At 47.4% G+C, this 21316-nt stretch overlaps 2 protein-coding genes across 3 annotated transcripts; one reads left to right on the top strand and one right to left on the bottom strand.

The window, feature by feature from the left end:
• The first annotated feature begins 1159 nt into the window (after positions 1-1159).
• SPINT3 (serine peptidase inhibitor, Kunitz type 3) lies at positions 1160-4118 on the top strand. Of its 2 annotated transcripts, XM_038572451.1 has the most exons (3): positions 1163-1605; positions 3276-3491; positions 3983-4118. In XM_038572451.1, exons 1-3 carry the CDS (start codon positions 1530-1532, stop codon positions 3991-3993), a joined length of 303 nt encoding a protein of 100 aa, XP_038428379.1. In that variant the 5' UTR covers positions 1163-1529; the 3' UTR covers positions 3994-4118. The 2 variants fall into 2 exon arrangements, with proteins under 2 accessions (XP_038428378.1, XP_038428379.1); XM_038572450.1 differs by having other exon boundaries at positions 1160-1605; positions 3276-4110.
• A 6623-nt stretch (positions 4119-10741) lies between these two features.
• On the bottom strand, positions 10742-19455 carry PIGT (phosphatidylinositol glycan anchor biosynthesis class T). Its single transcript, XM_038572449.1, has 12 exons — positions 19220-19455; positions 18843-19020; positions 16482-16609; positions 16059-16159; positions 15806-15892; positions 15174-15261; positions 14967-15064; positions 14711-14876; positions 14193-14393; positions 12344-12509; positions 12144-12227; positions 10742-11406 (listed from the first exon to the last, which is right to left on the bottom strand). The coding sequence occupies exons 1-12, from the start codon at positions 19407-19409 to the stop codon at positions 11154-11156; spliced, it is 1740 nt and encodes a 579-aa protein (XP_038428377.1). The 5' UTR covers positions 19410-19455; the 3' UTR covers positions 10742-11153.
• Between the last annotated feature and the right edge of the window lie 1861 nt (positions 19456-21316).

Raw genomic sequence — 21316 nt, 5'->3', positions numbered from 1 at the left:
CTTGTAGGCCACTTCTTAGCAACTTCTTTGGCAGAATTCAGTGGAGCCAGGTCTGCCCAGGTCCTAGGTTCTGGGAAAAGAAAGTGTGACCCAGGATTTTTTACCTCATCAAACTGTCTTTCAAGTATTAAGACAATATACAAAAATTCTGGGAAAGTAATAACCTGCAAACTCTAATAGTTACTTCATGTGGTAGAAGTCCACTGTTCAATATGGTAGTCCTAGCCACATGTGGCTCCTGAGCATGCAACATATGGCTGGTATGAATCATGATGTGCCACAAATGTGAAATACACACCAGATTTCAAAGGCTTAGTACCAAAAAGGAAAATACTGCATTAAAAATTTTATTACAGGGCAGCCCAGGTGGCTAAGCGGTTTAGTGCCTGCCTCTAGCCCAGGGCCTGATCCTGGAGTCCCGGGATCGAGTCCCACATCGGGCTCCCTGCATGGAGCCTGCTTCTCCTTCTGCCTGTGTCTCTGCCTTTTTCTCTCTCTCTATGTCTCTCATGAATAAATAAATAAAATCTTTTAAAAAATTTTTATTACATGTTGATCATATGTTGAAATGGTAATATTTTTGATATATTGAATTAAACTATTAAAACTAGTCTTGGGGCACTTGGGTGGTTTAGTCGGTTTAGTGTCCAACTCTTGATTTCAGCTCAGGTCATGATCTCAGGGTTGTGAGATGAAGCCTCAAGTCAGGTTCCTTGCTCAGCAGGGAGTATGCTTGAGATTCTCTGTCTCTCTCTCTCTCTCTCTCTCTCTCCTTCTGCCACTCTCCCCCCATTCTCACTCCATCTCTAAAGTAAATAAATAAATTTTTTTTTAAATTAGTCTTACCTTTCTTTTTACTTTTTTAAATGCAGGCACTAGAAAATTATACTGTAATATATTTCATTATATTTCTGTTGCACAGGACTATAGTAGAATTTGGGGAGAGCTTTGCTTCTTTGTACTATTCAGTATAGCTTGATCTTTTAAAAATAAGTATGATAATTTATATAAAACAATAAACTCATTGTTCCTAAATGAAATAAATAAAGCAATGAACAAAGAGCTATGTTTTCTCTCATGGGATGTTGAGACAACTAGCTGGGAGGATCTGGCTGGGAACCAGTAATAATAGAGTGGAAAACAGCTAAGCTGATTTGTTAGTGACCATGTTGTCCAGCCCACTTGTTTTACAGGTAGGGAAACTAAGGCCCCACCGTCACTTACCAGTCCAAGGTCACAGCAACTCAAGTCTGCAGTAGATGAGTCTGGGACTAGCAATCCAGATGCTGCAGAAACAGACTTAGGGCACTTGCCCAACAGCCTCCAAGAAGCCCTCCAAGGCAAGTGGCACTGCCTCCAGGTGGACATCCAATTCCTTTGTGACCACACTCCTTGCCCAAGGGGCTTCCTCTTCCAAGTAATGAAAAGCCAGATGCTTCCCTCAACTCAGAGGAATAGGGCTCTTCAGCTTCAGCTGCAGGTAACTTTAGTCCCCCAGCTCCAGCCTAGAACATTCAGCTATTGGCACCATGAAGTTCAGCCTGTTCCTCGCCCTCTGCTTCCTCCTCGGCCTGGTGGGCATCACCAGCCTAGAAAAGGCCTCAGGTGAGCTGAGAGGTTAAAAAAGAGGATCCCTGAGACCCACAGCCTGTGTTTGGGGGAAGGGGAGGCATTGGGTGGGGGGCTGGCTCCAGGGCCATCTGGTCACTTCCATCTCAGGAGGAAACCAGGGCCTAGGTACAGGAAGAGGACTCATCTATCTGGGGCCAGACCTCACAGCTGTCCATTTGATTGAATTCAAGCCTCACCAAATTTAATTTTTATTACAAAGCAATATATGTTTTGGTCTTAAAAGGGCAAACAATATGTGAATATACGAAGTTAAAAAGTGGTCCCCTATTTTACAGAGCCCTAATAATCCTTTCCAGAATCCTACTTACTGGATTTTTATGAGAGAAAATGAATTTTCATACTGCTTTAAAAAGGAGATCAGACTCTGAAACTTGGACTGTACTCTGGAGTCATCTGGGGGCTACCTGGGTGCCACGCTCCCAGATTCTGATTTAATTAGCCTTGAGTAAAGCCTGGGTGTTGGATTTCTTTCAAGTTCCCCAAGAAGATTCTAATGTTCCACTAAGATTGAGAATTGCTGCCCTAATGCAAGATCCTGAATTTCATTCCTAGAATGGTTTCTTTCCAATTCTAGTTTAGGTTTTTCTTAGGATATGCAACATATTACATCAATTGAGGACTCACAAAGTGGTACTATGGAGCAGAGTTGACCCATGAACTCATTGTCTGAGGGATGCTATCCTTGTTGGGGAATGTACATATCAAAGCAGGGTATACTGCATCCTATGAAAAGATACACTGGGATCCATGGTCAATTAGTGGGTAAGGGTGTGTGTGTTTGTGTGTGTGTGTGTGTTCACACACATGTTGGATAAATCACTTGATGTGATAACCAAAGCCAGATATGAAAGGAGTTAAAATAACAGGTGATTCAGTAAAATATGTCCATTTCTTTATTTTTTCATTACTTATGGATACTGAAGATTAGTGCAAATGCCTTTTTCCTAGTTACAAAATAATACTTGTCCATTGCCATTTAAATTACACCAATTAGAATACAAAAATAATTAGAATAATTAGAATACAAAAATCACTTGAAATTCCACCACCCTGGAAAATTACTATGTGTAATAGTGGTGAACAACTTTCTAGTCATCACTGCATGGGTTTATAGGTATATTTTACATCAACAGGACCATTCTAAGATATTGTCTTTTGAAATTTGATTTTGTTCCACAAAATTATGGACCTCTCTCCATATTGAGGCATATAGATCAGCATTATGCTTATCAATGACTGCATGTAACCTGTCAAATCCTTGTTGGTGAACATTGATATTTTTTCCAAATTATGTTTCTTTGTAATTATAAACAAGGCTACCCCAAATATCTTGAGTCAAGTTATGAGAAGTTGTAGCATGCAGAGCCTGGGATTTGAAATTGAAACCAGGTAAAACTCCAGGCCTCAATTGATAGGTTTTATGATTTTTGGAAGATGACCAAACCTCTCTGAACCTGTCTGTTCATTTGTGGAGGAAGGACAGTAATATCTGCCCCATTAGGTCATTGAAATCATGCAAAATGTGGCAAGCACCTAGCAGGGTGTTGGTGTAGAAGACATTCTTCTAAAAAAAAAACAAAAAACACATCAATTCTTTAAAAGGACACCTAAGTGACAATTCCTGTCCTTCCTAACCCCTGCAGCCCATCTCAGGCAAGAGGCTTTCCAGGAGCTGTCCCAAACTCTGCCTGTCCTGTGCCAGCTGCCCCCAGGGAAGGGCCCCTGCAGAGGCCGCTTCTACCGGTACTTCTACAACTCTACATCCAGTGAGTGTGAGCACTTCATCTATGGTGGCTGTCAGGGCAATGCCAACAATTTTGAGACCACAGAGATCTGTTTGAAGATCTGCAAGCCCCCTGGTGAGTCCTCTTTTAGAAACAGAAGAAGTGATGTTCATGATTGGGTGGTGGTGGTCATGGGAAGGGAGACAGCGTGGTAGAGGATGGTGGCGGTGACGCCGCGATGATGTTACTATGGGAGGTGAGGTGATGGTGATGGAAACAATCAGGATGTGTCACGAAGAGGCGCTGGTGCTGGTAATGGGGTGCTGGGGCGGAGGTAGCAAGGCTGTGGTTGATGAGGTTTGGATGGTGAAGATGAAAGCAGTATTGGTGAGTTGTGAGAGCTTCTCATGCAAGTAGTGGTTCTGGCCAACGGGAAGATAGCAATGTGACCTTCACAGGGGATGAAGGTGTTGGTGGCAGTGATCAGGGTGGGAGGTGAGAAAGCTGAGGAGGCCCCCGGGATGCTGGCTGTTGAAGGGGGTGGGTAAGGAGTCCAGCTGACGGCTCCAGCCCTAGGCCACCAATGTGCCAACCAAGAAGGAAACTGACTGTCATCTCCATTACAGAGACAAGGTAAAGAGCAGCTGAAGACCATGCTTGCACTCTCCTAGCCTGGATTGGAAGCTGGCTGGGCCTCCCTTCCTGCACTTAGGCCCCCATCCTGTCACCCTCCAGGTCTAGGTCAATAAAACATTCAAAGTCGCTGTGGCCTGTAGCCTTCTTACAAGGGCCCTGGGCCTGTCCTCATGAATTGCTCACAGCCACTTCAGCTCACAAGGGTGATCAAACCTGCCTCACTTCATCCCTACCCCTCAGGCCCTCATTGTCCTGTGCCTTCAGGAGGATGAGGATGGGGGTCCCTGGGTGGCTCTTAAGTGTCTGTTGGTTTAGGCTTAGGTCATGATCTCAGGGTCCTGGGATCAAGCCCCTCATTGGGCTCTGGGCTCAGCGTGGAGTCTGCTGAGATTAACTCCCTCCCTCTCTCCCTCTGCTCCTCCCCTGCTCATGGGCATTCTCTCTCTCTCTCACTAAAACAAATAAATAAAATCTTAAAAAAAAAAAAAAAAGAAGAAGAAGAATGAGGACAAAGGACACAAGTTTCCTATAACCAGGAGGGGTTCCTCATGGAAGCCAGACTGAATGCAAATTCGGGGACCTTGCACATCTGTCCCCAGATACTGGCCACCTGCTCTTTGCTGCCTGGGGCTCTACTAGCTCTACTTCTGCTCTTCCTGTCCAGCAGAAGCCAAGACCTAGAGTGTGGAAAGAGCTAGAAATTCAGGGAATCTTGGTCAGCCAGGTGGGAATCTCCCTCCATGCCCAGAGGTCTTGGAAAAATAAAGATTTTATATATTCTTTGAAATATATACAGCTATGTGGTAAATACATAACAGCATAAAATGCACCATTTTACCCATTTCTAAGTGTAGTATAGTGACCATAAGTATACTCACATTGTGGTGTAAGCATCATGACCATTCATCTCCAGAACACTTTCATCTTACTAAACTGAAACTCTGTGTCCATTAGAACCAACTCCCCATTCCCCTTTCCCTGGTCACGGCAGTTCTATCTTCTGCATCTAAGCATTAACTGCTTTAGGTACCTTATATGAGAGGAATTCTACAGTATTTGTCCTTTTGTGTCTGGCTTATTTCATTTAGCATATTTCCAAGGTTCATCCCTGTTGCAGTCTGTCAGGATTTCTTTCTTTTCAAGACTAAATAAAATTCCATTGTTGTTACATAATTTTTGGAATGCTGGATGGCATCTGGAAGTACCACCGCCACTTCCCCCATGATCCTCTCCTGCTATCCTATGCACAGTCCAGGTACTTGCCCTTCCTTGAGAAACTGCTACCCAGGACCAATCAGCAATACTAGAATCCAGAACCTGGGACTCCCAGACTAGACCTTTGTCCTTGGTGGTGTCATTTGTGTTCTGGGTATGCCCTATCCAAATTGTATATATATACGTAAATATATATATTAATTATATAATATATATTCAAAATTTATGTATTAAATATATAACATATATTTATATATTTTATATATAAATTTTATATATCTATTTTATATTTATATATAAATATATTATTTTTATATATCTATTTTATATTTTTATATAAATATATTATATATAAACATATATATAAATATATATTAATTATAGTAATATAATATATATTCAAATGAAAGGGCATGTTTTCCCCTTAATTTCTCCATTCTCTTTCATGTACCTAACTATCTGAGAGATTGAACTCTGGAAGATTAATTGAGGATAGCCTTTAATTAGTATTTGAAATAGTGTCTATGCTCTGAAACTTATACACTTAAAAATATGATCATTAAAAATAATTTAAAGTAAAAATATAAATACAACTAAAGAATTTAATCAGTTGTTCAGATCAAGTCATGAGATGGAACAGTAACTGAGTAAGTTATAATTAACCATCCTTTTCTCTCCCAAAAAAATGAATGAACCCTTCCCTGGGTTTCCTGGATCACAGCACTTATTCCAAAGTGTTTTGAGTGTGTTTATTTATCTTTGCCTCTAGGCTGTGAGCAGGACAGGGACCGTGTGGAATCTATCTTTTGTAAAGGACTTAACATATACAAAGCAATTACCAGCAAGCACTAAATGGATCAATAACTTGCAACTTAATCCTTGAATGTATGGGTGAGTGGAATCTACCCCAATAAACCCAATCCAATAGTCAGTCCTGGGGCTCTACTTGCAGAATTTATCCCAAAGTCAATCAACTTCACCACCTCTGCTGCGATGACCCCGGTCTGTTCTTCCTGATACTCTATCACCCCCTAGCTGGCCTCCCAGTGTCCATTAACTCCTACAGTCTGTTCTCTACACAGCAGCCAAAGTGATCTTTTAAACATCAAATCCTTTGCTAAAATGTGCTAGTTTTTTCTACTGGATGGTAGGTTTACAGGTCCTTACTGCACTGAAATATATGCATATGTATGTAAGTAATACACAAAAAGGGCTACACATGGACCAATCATGAGACTATTATGAAGCAAGAATTTAACCTAATTCTGTGCATCAGAAGTCCAAAAAAGTACATAAGCAAATAAATCAATGCAAATCCAATCCCGACTCCTCAGCTTCCCATCACATGTAGAATAAAGCTGGGAGTCGCTGCCTACAGGACCCTCTTCCTCCTGGCCCCTATGAATCTGTCCAAACTCCCTCCTGCAACCTCCCATCCCCAGCTCTAGCTATTAGGACTTTCTTGTTTTGCAAACACACTAAGCAAGCTCCTGCTACAGGATGTTTACACTTGTTCTTTCATCAGATTTCATGTGATTTTTTCCTTTGTTTGGGTCCCTGATGATTCATCACCTTCTTAGAGGTCTAGACCATCCCTTTCATGTTCCTGCTGGTTTCATTTTCTTCAAGGACATAGCACTGTCTGGGATTACACTATATATTTATTAATATAGCCAAGTTTTTTTTGTCTGTCTCCTTGGCTGAACCGTAAGCACCACAAAGCAGGGATTTCTTTTCTTGTTCACCAGTGCCTAGAACAGTACTGGGCACTGGACAGATACCTGACACATACTTGCTGAATGAGTAGACAGGTGGATAATAGAAGTGCCTGAAGGACAGTCAGAGGTTGGGTAAGTAAATGAATGAATGAGCATACAGGAAGTGGGAGTGGTCAGAACAGGCTTCATGGAAGGAGCTCTGGGTCAGGGACAGAGTCAGGGGGGCATAAAAGGGAAGAGCAGGAGCTGAGGCAGGGAAGCTGGAAAATACAAGGCAGGCCATAAAGCTTCCCAGGGCAGCTGTTGCCAAGCCTGCCAGACCTCCAAGCCAGCTCTGTCTCCCAGCCTTCAGAGAGGATGGACCCTGCCGTGTCCCAAAAATATCCTAATAGGCGTGCAGTGACTAATGGTGAAGGACAGTAATAGTTGGTCACAAGGAACTGTCCCTGGTGTTGAAGGAAGATCCAAAAGGAGACTAGTTCTTCTGGGGCAACTCTGCTTCTGCAAATCGCCTTCATCTACTCACTCTCTCACTGAGCTGTTCCCAGAGGAGGCCTCAGAGGGCAGAAGTTCCCCTCTTCCCACAATGCCATCCCTAGTGCAGCTCCACCAGACAGCCCCAGCCCTGTGAGGGGAAAACATGCCTCACAATGCCCTGGGGGCCTGACTGACCTGGCCTTCAGCACCACTGGTCCTCCCCCCAACACACCACTGCCTCACAGCAACCCTCCTGGAAAAGGCCATGGCCAGGCTTAGAGTTGAAAAACCCCAAATGAGCAGAACTAGAAATGCCCAGGCCCTGAATGCAGAGACAAGGGAAGACTGTCCTGGTGCTGGCTCGGCAAGAATTTCAAGGTTCATAACCCAGATGTTTGGGTGACCTGGCTTGCTTAGCAGTAAAATTACTGCATGATATTTGTACATTCATTCATTCATTCATTCATTCAGCAATTACTGGAATGCAAACCATGCCAGGCTCTGTTTCAGACACTCCAGCTACAAAAGACAAAAATCCTTGTCCTTATGGAGCTTAATAATTAATAAACAAGATAAGTAAGGCACGTTGCACATTGATGGTGATGAAAGCCACAGAGGAAAACACGACAGCAAAGTAGGGAGCTCATAGCTGGGGCAGTAATTTAAATAGGTATGGCCAGGAAGACCTCATCTATAGATAGCACAATGGTGGGGGTGGTGAAAAAGGAGCTGGCTTTTGGATTTACTTTGGAGGTAGAGCAGAGTTGTTTATAGGGCACGCATGATACATGAGGGAAGCATCGAGGATGGCTCCAAGTCTTTTGGCCTGGGCATCCAGGAAGATGAGCCGACCACAGATGCACATGTTGGGGGTAGTGGAGGAGTGTATCGGAAGCTTGGTTTTGGAGATATTAAATCTGAGATGCCTTTAGACACCCAAGTGCAGATTGCAGGTAGGCAGTTGGGTAAATGAATCTGGAATTCAGGGAGGAGCACAAGAGACATGCTGGTGTCTGTGCACAGGTTACATATGACACAGTAGCAGAGGCTGTTCCTGGTGCTCACCTGGCTGGGGGTATAAAGCACAGCTAGGCCACAACCCCATGCTCTTCTGACATGGCAGGGATCCCATTCCATGCAGCTGCCAGGACCACTAGCTTCGGATATCCGCCTACCCGCATTCTCATCTCATTTACACCCTGCTTATTTATTGCTTGAAGAAAAACTCAAAGTGAAAGCAGCCTGGCCAAGTTGCTTTTGCCTTGGTCTAGATTAGCCCATCACCTCCTTCCTACACACACATCACTTGTACATTCTGGGAGCTCTTGGAAAACCCTCAGAGGCGACCCACACAAGCCCATCCATGTTGGCTTTACAGACATCACCAGTACTATCGTGCTTAAGGCTGCACTCATACTTGTGGGGCTTCTAGGTTCCCCTCGCCCTTCCCATCCCTACCGATGAGCCCCAGATCCCAGGCCAGAATAGCCTATACCCATTCATACTGACTGAGCACTTTCATGTCCTGAACTGGATCAGGTCCAGATGGAAGATGGCCCCTGTGCCTCCAGGGAGCTTAGTTTGTTGAAAGTTAAAGAACAAGTACAGCTAGGGTGAAAGGAACCTGTAAAGGTAAATCCAGGGAGCTCTACAAACAGAGGGAAGGGTCACCTACAGCAGCCTGGTATATCAGGGAAGACTTCCTGGAGGAAGCAACTGTGTGTGTGCGTGTGTGTGTGTGTGTGTGTGTGTGTTTTAAAGATTTTAATTATTTATTTCACAGAGGAGAGAGCACAAGCATGGAGAGTGGCAGATAGAGGGAGAGGGAGAAGCAGTCTCCCCACTGACCAGGGAGCCTGATATAGGGCTCGATCCCAGGACCCTGGGATCACAACCAGAGCTGAAGGCAGACACCTAAGTGGCTGAGCCACCCAGGCGTCCCACAACTGTTTTTAAAAGTGAGCCAGGCAGGGGCACTGGGTGGCTGTCGGTTGGGTGGCCAACTCTTGGTTTTGGCTTGAGTAGTGATCTCAGGGTTGTGAGATCAAGGCCCATATTGGGCTCTGCACTCAGCCCAGAGTCTGTTTGGGTTTCTCTCTCCCTCTTCCCTGCTCTCACTTTCTCTCTCTCTCAAATAAATAAATAAATCTTTAAATAAATAAATAAATAAGTAAGTAAGTAAGTAAGTAAGTAAGTAAGTGAACCAGGGAGTAGAGGAGAGCGTGTGGCTGGGGGAAGAGGGCATTCTAAGCCAAACCATTAGGATGGGAGAGCTAGGGAAGGGACAAACAGACTGCAAATACATATACAGTTAATCCCAGTGTGCCAGGGCAGAGACATAAGATGGTGAGGGTGGGGCATCTGCCTAAGGACCTGGAACAGGAATCCAGGATTATATTACCAGAAGGGAAGGTGGGCAGGGGCAGGCCTTGATCCACTGGACCTGGCCTCAAAGCCTGTGGGAGGTCTAAGGACCACACAGAACACAAACTCATGAAGAACCTGATAGAAATCTCAAGGCGGGCTAAACTCAGATGGATTGAATTCATAGGGTCTGGACCCCAGGAATTCGTATTATTTTCACAAGCATCTCAGGTGGTTCCAATGTACCACACAGTTAGAAAATCAACACACAGAGCTCTTCTGCCTCTCCAGCTCTACCCCCGGGTTCTCGGGGCCTGAAAGGCAGAGAATGGTTCATGGTCATGGATACACTTATATAAACCCTCCTAGGGCATCCCTGGGTGGCTCAGCGGTTTGGCACCTGCCTTCAGCCCAGGGTGTGATTCTGGAGTCCCAGGATCGAGTCCCACGTCAAGCTCCTTGACGTGGAGCCTCCTTCTGGAGCCTGCTTCTCCCTCTGCCTGTGTCCCTGCCTCTCTCTGTCTCTCTCTCTCTCTCTCATGTATAAATGAATAAAATCTTAAAAAAAAAAAAAAAAAACCCTCCCAGACAAACCCAGGGAATTCTGGGAATCACAGATGAGGAAAGCAAGAGAGAAGGAAGTTTTAGCAGGAGGCAGAGGAGCTTTGTTTGTGGGTATTTTGGGGGGCAGTGTAGGAAGTCTTTTTTTTTAATTTTTTTTTTTTAATTTTTATTTATGATAGTCACACAGAGAGAGAGAGAGAGGCAGAGACACAGGCAGAGGGAGAAGCAGGCTCCATGCACCAGGAGCCCGACATGGGATTCGATCCCAGGTCTCCAGGATCGCGCCCTGGGCCAAAGGCAGGCACCAAACCGCTGCGCCACCCAGGGATCCCAGTGTAGGAAGTCTTATGTAGGTACCCAGGAAACAATCCTTAGCCCCCTCTTCCTGGGCCTCAAGGACAGGAGGCAAAGAACCAAGGAAGCCACCTTTTATTCCACTGCCAGTAAGTTCCAACTACTGCACAAGTGATACAAGTTCTTCAGCATGGCTGGGTCAGTGCTGTCCTAGAACTTTCTGCAATGATGAAAAAGTTTGCCCGCAATGTCCAGTACAGTAGCCACTAACCACTTTTTGGTTACTGAGCACTTGAAATGTGGCTAGGACAGCAGAGGAAATGAATTTTTAATTTAACTTAATTTAAATTCAAATGTCGCATTTGGCTTGTGGCTACTGAATTGGACAGCGCACTCTAGGCCCTGGACTCGTCCTGGAGCAGTTTGGTTCAAAAGCCAATTCTGGAGAAAGTGGCAGAAAGAGCCCTTGGGATCACCACAAGCCCTCTCCCAGAGAGAAACAGCAGCCCTGCTGTCAAGGGGGCAAACCTCACAGCGGGGGGACACCACGGGCACGCCGGATAAGGTTGGCCAGCCATTTGGCCAGGCCGCCCGTGCTGGGCTCCTCGATGTGGAAGGTTCGTGTAAGGAGATTGTAGAAGGAACCATAGCACACAGCCACCACTGTGCACGTGAGGCAGATGACGTTGTAGGGCATGCTGAAGTCCGGTGTGGGCAGGTTCACCAGCAGTGGCTCAGTGTAGAGGCGCACGAAGTAGCTAGAGCTATCGGAGACCGGGTACCTGGGGTCAGGAAGGACAGGTGAATGAGGCAGGACCGGATGCTCCTCCCCATCTCACCTTGTCCCCACTCCTGGCAGAGCTGGATACACAGAGCTAAAGGTCTGCAAAGCCTTCTCAGCCTCAAAAGACATCTTTTTGACAGAAGACATCTCAGGTTGACACAAAAACACAGAAGATGACAAATAAACTTGATCAAAGGAGAACTGCCTTGTGCTGAGGGTGGGGAACAGGGCCCTGCCTTTGCTAGGCTGCTTCTTCCTTAGCCTCTGGTCTCAGCCTCAAGGCTGTCTCCTCAGAGAAGCCTTCCTGGATAACCCACTCGATTACTCCCCAGCACCCAATCCCATTACTCTAGGACCAGAATCTCCCCTCCAGCCTCTTAACATGAGCAGGGCAGGGGTGAGACTGCTTTGTGTCCTGTTATACATCTGGTGCTCTCTGAGGGAACTGGCATTTGATTCGATTTGATGTGACTCAATTAAATATTCATTAAGAGAAATAATGAGTAAAGGCAGGTTCTAAGTATAGTTCTCACCTATTTCTTCTTCTAGAAGCACTTCACAATCATTTCATAGGGTCAGAATAAATATTCCAGACCACTAGGATTTCTACCGGGATTGAGTTAACTCTGTACATTGTTTTAGAAGAGGCGACATCCATCCCTAACCTGGCTTGCAGGAATCTGGTCACCTGTGTAGATGCCCATCCCGAAGCAGACCGGCTAAGGCCACACTTACAGGGACTTGAAGAGGGGACTCTCCTCCCAGTCCACGGGCTTGGCTGCCACCATGCTGGGCACGAGGGCACTGAGGACAGACGGGCTGTGGAGAAGCAGACATGCATTCCGAGTGTGTGGCTCCTCCCTACCCTCACCTCCAGGGCCAGCAGCCCAGTGGGTGGGTCAGGAGGCTGGGGGCAGTGTGTGAGGGGAGCTCACCTCACATAGAAGCCATGGTTGGGGTCCGGGGTGTACTCAGTCCACTTGAGCAGCGCCCGCTCAAACTGAATGGAGACCTTAGTGGCTGAGTTGGCCGGCAGCTGAATCAGCATCTCCAGGAGGTGTGGCTGCAACCGGTCCTGTGCGGGCTGGTAGTGGACGTAACCTGGGGAAAGGTAAGTGTCACCCACACCGCCTTGCTGGGGTCCAACGATCTGTACTCTTGTCCCTGCCTCTTGAGACTTTCAACTCTGGATCACAGAAGCCAGACAGGCTCAGGGAGGGGAGCAGGGTCTTGGAAAAGGGAGATGATGTGTCCAGGATGACTGTCCCAGGGCATGTCCAACCTAATTAATCCTCACATCACTCAAACTGGGGCGCCTGACAGCAGGCACCTCATGTGATGCAACAAGGTCACAGAATCACCTGGAAGTTTCCTGGCCAAAATGTGGAACCTGAATCTAAACGAGTTTCTATATCTAAACGCCAACACACAAGAAGTGCAGAGGAGGGAGGGGTCGTGTTAAACACAGGCCCAAGGACAGATTCAGAATACAGAACCTTTCACACAACAGATAAAAAAAAAAAAAAAAAAAAAGAGTGAGAACTGTTATAGATTAAGCCACACTTAAGAGCAAACACCTCAATACAAGATGTTAATAGTAAGGAAACTGAGTGGCAGGAGAGGGAACTCTGAGAGTACATGGGAACTCTGCTTTCTGCTCAGTTTTTCTCTAAACCTAAAATTGCTCTAAGAAAATGAAGAGAGAGAAACTTGAGAGCTTATCAAGCAAACGCTATGTGAGGACCCTGTTTAGATTCTAACTCAAATAAACCAACTACTAAAGTGTTATTTTTAACACCACTAGAGACAACGGGCATGAGAAGGACAGGTGGTATTAGAAACATAGACTGAAGCATTTAAAGGCAGATCTGGTATCTAGGATCAGTTTTAAGATACTCTAGCAGAAAAATAACAAAACCGAAAAACGAAACAAGGGCAGACATGAAACACGAGCCAGGAGCCAGAGCTGCTGGCACTGCAGGCTGGGGGCGTGGGAGTGTGTCATGCTCTTCCCCATGGGTGTGTGCTTGACACTTTCCAGGGCAAAAGGTTAAAAAACAAAACAGAAAAGCCTACAAAATACAGGGGTAACATGTTTGAAGAGATTCTGGAGGGGATACAAATAGTAGTAAAACAGCCCCAGGTCTGAAAATGCAGGCGATGACAGGGGTGGTCACAGACAGTAAGTCTGGGTGTTTGGGACGTGCAAGAACCTCCTCCTGAGAACTCTTCTGTGTTAAGTCTCCCTCCACTCCAAACAACAAGAGCTTTGGTGCTAGGTCTGCCACCCAACAGAAAGCACGCAGTAAATATTAGCTCCTCTTCAGAAAAGAAATAGAAAAAAAAATAAAGTTTTAAAACAATGTCTCTTTACCCTGCCCAAGGAGGCAAAAAACATCTACTCCAGTTTTCTCTATTTTCTTTCTGATACCGTTTTCTTGCTGCTAACCCATTCTCCACTACAGGCCTACAAATCCACACAAAAGGACATGCCCAGGGCCCCGGGGAAAATGGAACAAGGAAGTAAAAAAGATCAGGAAACTGCTGCCCTTGTGAAGTCTTATTAAGAATCACCAGTTCTATATGGTTTCATTACTTTTGCCTAAAAAATTACTTCCAGATCTGGCATGGTGAGGCTACCCTTTCCACATTTCAAAGTCTCTGTGCCTGGATGGTGTTTCTGAGGTACTTGAGGAATCACTCTGAGAAGTAAAGGTCTGGGGGACGTCAAGGGAGAGCAGGATGGGATCGGGGAGGTGCCAGGGGCCTGGGGTCAGCTCTCACTTGGCTTGTTCTCCTTGCCCTTGGAGGTGATGGTGAGGGTGTGCACATAGAGCCGCAGGTACCAGGGCACTGTGTCCAGCACCAGCACAGGGAAGGCGCGGTATGGGTGAGTATTGTATAGCAGCGTGTTCAGCTCCCCATTCTGTAGCCCGTAGCCACTCACATATCGCTGGGCATGCAGGAAGGGTACTGGAGGGGCCTCTGCAAAGACAAGTTCATGGTTAAGAGCTAATAAAGGAAAGGGTCAGTGCTCACCCCCCACATCCCCGGCCATTTCAGGGTCCCACAGCGAGGGAGGAGACAGGGAAGAGCTTTGCCATCAGAACTCAGAAGCTTGCATCCCGGAATCATCCCTGTCTTTCCAGCCCAGGGCATGATGGAATTACTATCACTTACTAAGTACTTACATGCACCGAGCTCTGTGCACCTCCCAACCCAAACCAGTGACTGTCTGCACTTTTCCTCGGTAACACTGAAAGCTCTTTAGCCCAGTGCCCTGGCAGCCCATCCGCACCTACCATTCTCTGGAGGGCTCTTCCACTTGAACTGGAGGTTGAGGTTACGGGAGTTGTTGATCACAGCTGTGTCAAGCAAGTCATAAACAGCGTAGGTCTTCTGGGTACCAAGGGTGACGTCCTGGTATGTGGTGGTTGGGGTTGGGTGAACCTCCAATGTCTCATTGTCCTGGTGGCACAAGGGCAGGGCTCAGAAGTGAGCAGAGGCGCAGGCTGGTTTTGGGTGGAGGGAGGGCGATTGTGACTGAGACCTTGGTACCTGGTTATAGCTGGTGACGTCCACATAGACTCGGCTCTCCGAAGCCAGGGGACAGGGCTCTGTAAGGGTTCGAGAGAACATCCGGAAGAGGGACCAGTCTGAGGAACAGAGAGGAGGGTTGAGTGGGGGTGAGGACTAGGCCTGGTCTGCATAGACAGGGCGGGACCAGTGACGGTAAGTAGCCAGTGGGTTGCCAAGGCAGCCTACCTTTCTTCCCCTGTCCTGTGACAAAGGCGTCATATACGACAGACAGGGTCTGCCTCAGCTCCCAGGAGATGCTGGTACAGCGTGCATTCTACCACGAGGGCCAGACAGCAGCAGTCAGCACACATCACTCCCTACCCCGAGCCCCCAGAGCCTCAGGGACTCCTGCCCGGACCCCATCCCTTGTCTATCATGTATCTTCCCACCCATCAATTTACTACCATTCACTACTGAGCACTTGACCCTATGCCAGTGGCATTACACGTACCAGTCAGATAAACCACCACCAACACCCATAGGAACTGATAACTACTATTACTCTCATGTGACAGACGAGGAAATCAAGCTCAGGGAAATGAAATGATTTGCTCAAGGTCAAGCTGGCTGAGTGACTTACCTGGTAGTTGCATGCACAGCTATTGTTCTTAACCGCTATGCTCCATGACAAAGATTTACTGAACGCTTGCCAGGCAACCACTCAGTTTCCTTGGTGTGTGGCCAATGCCCCAAATGATCATCAGCACAGCTAAGACTTGCTGCTAGCTCAGCCCGCAAGACACACTAGGCTACGTGCTTTATCTGCATGTTCCCTTGGAGCCCCCGGATAGCGCCCACCCCTGTTCCCCATGACTTACTCTGCAAACAGGACGAATATGCACTGCCTGGGAGTGGTAGCTTGTGTGGAATAAGCGATCAGCCTTCAGCAGCACAGACAGGCCTGCCTGGAGGAAGCAGGAAGAAGTGAAAGGTTGGTGCCCTACACTGTGGGACACCTGCACAGGGGGGCAGAGGTGAACGGTAAACACACCCTGGTGGTCAGGTGGTGAAGGAGCACGCACCAACCCCACTGTCCAGAGCTCCCACACATCCAGAGCACTCTGGCCTCACCTTGGAACTACAGGGCAAGAGCTTCTTCCACGGGGTGAGGTTCTCAGTGCAGACCACCTCTCGTGGCAGCACCGCGTAGCGTAGGAAATAATGATCAGTGCCTGGGCAAGACACAAGTCTGTCTGGGGTGGGCCCTGTGGCCCAACTCTTCAGGACCCACACTCCAGAGATGGGGTAACCCCCTCCTCCTGCTGGCCATGCAACTCTCCAGTACCACCACCCTAACAGTCCCAGCTTGGGGTGGGACCCCTCCTCTCCCTGGAAGAAGGCAACGCAGAGACAGCACAGTCTCAGGAAGCCTTCCTCTGGGGCCTGCATACCCAGGGGATTTAGGATCCAGCCCAGTTGAAGGAGGAAGCTGAAGAAAAAGGAGGCAAACGTTGGGGCAAGAAGAAGAAGGAGAGGGCCACAGGGCTATCTCACCATTGGCCAGCCCCAGGGGTTTGAAGGAGGCAGTAGGAGTGACCGTGTTGGTAGAGTCGATGAAGTTCAAGGAGGCACAGAAGATCCCCGAGAGGACATTACTGAGCTCCTTCCAAGATTTATCCACACTGGATGGAGACAGAAACCCACTTACTATCATGGGGCTCCCTCCCTCCAAGCCTGCACTTGGCTACTGAACCAAAAAACTGACCAGCTAATAGAGCTGCCATGGTACCACTGCCCTGCTCAGCTGCCTCCTGAGTCTTGCCCTACCCACCCTTTCTTTCTCACTCTCTTCTGGACATCCCAGCATCCCCACAGGTCTCTACTACTCAGGTGACTCTTCCTCTCGCCTGGGAATGCCCTACTCACCCCTCTCTGCCCACCCTCAAAGAGGTTACCTCTTCCAGAAAGTCTTTCCTTCCCTCTACAACCACAGTTCCCTCCTGTGCTGCCATGGTTCTGACTACCTGAGCCTCTCACGAGGTCCCTCCAGGGACATGGCTAGGTAGTGGCAGCATCTTGTTCTAAGCATCTTTTCTCAGCTAGGCTGTGACCAACCCGGGGAGATGGAACAAGTCTGGGTCTCCTAGGTATATCCCACAACACCATGTAAAGTGCCCCACATTTTCAGAGGCTGAGATTAGCCCGCTGATCCACCATGAGGTGTGCCCAGCTAGGCAAACCCACGTACTTCCCTGCGAACACCCTGGGCATGCAAGTAAGTCCTGGTTCCACCCTCAGAGTAGGAAGTCCTACATCCATAAAGGCTTACTGAACAAGGGAAAACAACCATTCTAGGACCCTACAAAAACATCGAATTAAATTAGAAAGAGAAATGTCACAATAGATTTGCTCTCCATATCAATAAGAAAAAGCATAAAACCAAAATTCTAAACACCAGCTCCACATCACAGGCAATTATGAGCTGGGGGAGACAGTGACAACAAGGCAGACAGGGGTAAAAAAGCAAAAGAGCCAAAGTTCAGGCAAGAAAGAAAGGCAAATCTGGAAGTCAGGGCTTGTGCCTCATTTGATATCTTAGTGTTGTCCTGGGATTTTTCGATAATCTGCTATTCAGAGCTTTTCAATTGCTCTAATCATTAAGCCTGAAAGCTCTACCCAGGGACACCTGGGTGGCTTAGCAGTTGAACGTCTGCCTTCAGCTCAAGGCCTGATCCCAGGATCCGGGATGGAGTCCTGCATCCGGCTCCCTGCAGGGAGCCTGCTTCTCCCTCTGCCTGTGTCTCTGCCTCTCTTTCTGTGTCTCTCATGAATAAATAAATCTTAAAAAATAAATAAATAAATAAATAAATAAATAAATAAATAAATAAATAAATAAAGCAAGCCTACACAAGCCATAATCACATTTCATTTGGTGTGCACAACACTGACCCATATAGCATTTCTTACATTTTGAAATTACTTACTGATATCCATATTTGCCAATTACCACACTAAAATCCAGATTTCTGGCATCTCTTGAAAATGGGAGTATCTGACAACAGTTAAGCCTCTATTCCCACATGGCAACAATCCACTAGGGGTGAGTGGCAGCTGTCCTCTCAAGCTCTCTAGCCCGCTACCGTCTCCACCACTCCCTATCCCATTCCCTCTTTAAAATCATGCTTATGATACTGACTTCTCATAGTGAGATTAAGAGGAAATTGTGGTACAACAGTAGTACCTAAACCTGTCCCTCTCCCAAACAAGAGCTATTCCTCTAATGGGGAGATCTGGGATCCTGTGGGCCAATTGTAGCTCACAGAGGTTTTGTTTGGCTTTCATGGTACCATCATCATCATCATCATCATCATCATCATCATTATTATTACATAAGTGAATGTCTTTTTATTTTTTAAAAGGTTGTATTTACGTATTCATGAGACGGAGAGAGAGGCAGAGACACAGGCAGAGGGAGAAGCAGGCTGGAGGGGGGGGAGCCTGATGCGGGACTCGATCCCAGGACCCCGGGATCATGCCCTGAGCCGAAGGCAGATGCTCAACCACTGATCCACCCGCGCGCCCCTGAGTGAAATGTCTTTTAAAAGATTACCCAATTTGCCACAGACTTCTACTGTCTTACACCCAAATGAGCTTCAAATTATTTATCTGTCTGTAGATACATGCACGTGCTACCTCAGGTCTGAAAGTATTAGGGGAAGCGAAAAACATCACTGTAAGGAATGCCACCGGGTGGTAATGTCATTTCTCACTTCCGATGCCCCCATGGAGTCGCTGTCTGCTGGAACTGCTGCACCCCCCCCCCCCCGCCCCCCAAGGAGCAGTGGCAGGATGACAACGCCGGCCACTGCCACATTCCCTCCGTGACCTGCAACAGGCCCCAGGGCGGGCACTCACTCCGTGACGGTGTCTTGGAACCAGACCCAGAGCTCTGCACCTGATGGGGCCTGCAGGAAGGGTGGCCCCCAGTACCGAGTCCTCCAGAAGCCTTGAGTGAATGACAAGTGCAGCTCCCGTAGAGAATACTTGGAGATCAACTGCCCCAGGGCCTTGGGAAATAGCCTATAATGAGACACTGGGAAAAGGGGAGCAGGTGAGGGATGATCCTGGAGGACGGGTTCTCAATAACTATCCCATCTTTCCCCGCAGAGCCAGTTTGTCGGGCTCCAAGCCCGGGGCCAGAGCCCCTCTCAGGTACCAGCCTCCACCGCCCACGGCTGGCCTCCAGCCCGCCTCCCAGCAGGAGCCACCGAGGAGATGCCGCATCCTCCGACCTTCTTCTCGCTGCAGGTCCGAATCCCAGCGCGTGCGGAACTGGAATGTGGCGGCTACGTCCCCGGAAGGCAGCGGGGTGATAACGAGCTCCTCCCGCAGCGCATCTCGTGGGGGCTCTGCTCGGCCCCCGTCCACCAGCCCCAGGAGCAGCGGCGCGAGCCACACGAGCCGCAAGCAGGCCGCCGCCATGCCCTGCGGCTGCCTCCGCCCGCCCGTGGTGCCCGCCCCCGCGAAAGCCGACGTCCAATAGGAAGAGCGCACGAGAAATGACTTCCGGTGCCATCCGGGAAGCCGGGGCGAGGCTCCCCGAGCGGCGGCCAGCCTGGGTCCTTCGGGGCCGGTGGGTCTGAGGGGGCGCGGGGGGCGCGTGGCAGGACCGAGGACTCTCCACTTGGGGGTATTCCTTTGCATTAGAATGCGCTTAATAGGGACGCCTGGGTGGCTCAGCCGTCGAGCGTCTGCCTTCGGCTCAGGGCGTGAGCCCGGGTCCGGGGTTGGAGTCCCGGGTTCGAGTCCCGCGTCGGGCTCCCTGCAGGGAGCCTGCTTCTCCCTCTGCCTGGGTCTCTGCCTCTCTCTACGTCTCTCATGAATGAATAAATAAAACCTTTTTTTAAAAAGTGCTTAATACCGACTGCCGCCTGTGCCAATGTGGTAATTGAAACAAGACTGGAAAAAGGAAAACAGGAAAAAGACTGAAAACGTGTTTTGCGAGGTCACATGGCAGGGCTGGTGGGTTTCACTCCACAGTTTCTGGTGTGTCCGTTTGCTCAGTCCTAAGCCTGGTGCAGAGCTTTCCTGTAAAACCCTCAAATAACTGGCCCCTTTATTAGGGGGAAAAAAATGTCACACGTACAACAAAGTTGAATGAACACCTGTTACAATGAACACCTATTTCCCCATCACTTCCTGCATTAACATTTTACTATACTTGCTTTATCACAGACTGGTCTGTTAAGTCCCTCAATTCCTCGGATGTCTCCAGGTAAACTGCAGACATAAGTACACCTCTCCCCTAGATATTTCAGCATGTATGTCATTAAATAATGCTTAATGTTTGTTTACATTTTGGTGTAAAATTCACGGACGATGAAATGCACAACTCTGAAGTGCATATTCACGGAGTCTGACAAAAAAGCATACACCACGCACAAGTTTGTGTAACCCAAAGTTCTGTCGATTTATAGAGCATTCTTAAAACCCTAGAAAGTTGGTTAATGCCCCTTGCCAGCCAATCCCTGTCCCTCCTACCTTCCAGAGGCAACCACTATTCTGATTTTTCTCCACAAAATACATGAATCTGTTCTAGAAGTTCAGGTCAGTGAAACCATCATATGGTATGTTACTTTCTCGTGTAAGACTTCTTGCATAGGAAGAATGTTTCTGAGAATTATCCCCTGTTCTTGTGTGTATCAGCAGTTTCTTTTTATTGCTGTGTGGTTTCATATTATATGAATATACCTTAGTTTATCCATTCTCCTGGGGATGAACACCTGAACTCTTTCAAGTCTTTAGCTGTTATGAAGTAGGTGGCCATAGGAGTTATTTTGTAGATGTATGTTTATTTCCTTTGAGTGAATATTTAGGAGTGGTCAAAGACTAGGTAATTCTTAACTTTTTTTTAATATTTTATTTATTTATGAGAACACACGGAGAGGAGAAAGAGAAGCAGAGAAACAGGCAGAGGGAGAAGCAGGCTCCATGCAGGGAGCCTGATGTGGGACTCGATCCTGGGTCTCCAGGATCACACCCTGGGCTGCAGGTGGCGCTAAACTGCTGAGCCACTGGGGCTGCCCAATTCTTAACTTTTAAAGTAATTGCAAGATCTTTTTCCAAAATGTATCACTTTATACTTGCACCAACAATATATGAGAGTTCTGGTTAATCCACATCCTGCTCAACATTTGTTTTTTTAATTTGGCGGGGGGGGCGGGAGCGGACTTTAGCTTTAGCCTTATGGTATATGTAGTGGTATCTTATTGTGTGTGGCTTTATTTTGCATTTCCCTGGTCCCAAATGATGTTGAGCATCTTTTCATATGCTTTGTGGCCATACATATGTTTTCTCTTGTGAAGAGTTTGTTAAATTCTTTTTGCACT

This window comes from Canis lupus, chromosome 24 (genome assembly GCF_011100685.1).
Source record: "Canis lupus familiaris isolate Mischka breed German Shepherd chromosome 24, alternate assembly UU_Cfam_GSD_1.0, whole genome shotgun sequence".
Taxonomy (NCBI): Eukaryota; Metazoa; Chordata; class Mammalia; order Carnivora; family Canidae; genus Canis; species Canis lupus.
Note: the sequence above shows the minus strand (reverse complement) of the source record. Positions and strands in the feature narration are given on the sequence as shown.

Coding starts and splice junctions, on each gene's coding strand:
- SPINT3 (XM_038572450.1), top strand. CDS start 1,530: ATGAAGTTCAGCCTGTTCCTCGCCCTCTGCTTCCTCCTCGGCCTGGTG. Junction 1,606..3,275: donor CAGCCTAGAAAAGGCCTCAG/GTGAGCTGAGAG, acceptor TAACCCCTGCAG/CCCATCTCAGGCAAGAGGCT.
- PIGT (XM_038572449.1), bottom strand. CDS start 19,409: ATGGCGGCGGCCTGCTTGCGGCTCGTGTGGCTCGCGCCGCTGCTCCTG. Junction 15,893..16,058: donor TCTTGCCCTGTAGTTCCAAG/GTGAGGCCAGAG, acceptor TGCTTCCTCCAG/GCAGGCCTGTCTGTGCTGCT. Junction 12,228..12,343: donor AACCATGGCTTCTATGTGAG/GTGAGCTCCCCT, acceptor GCTTCTCCACAG/CCCGTCTGTCCTCAGTGCCC.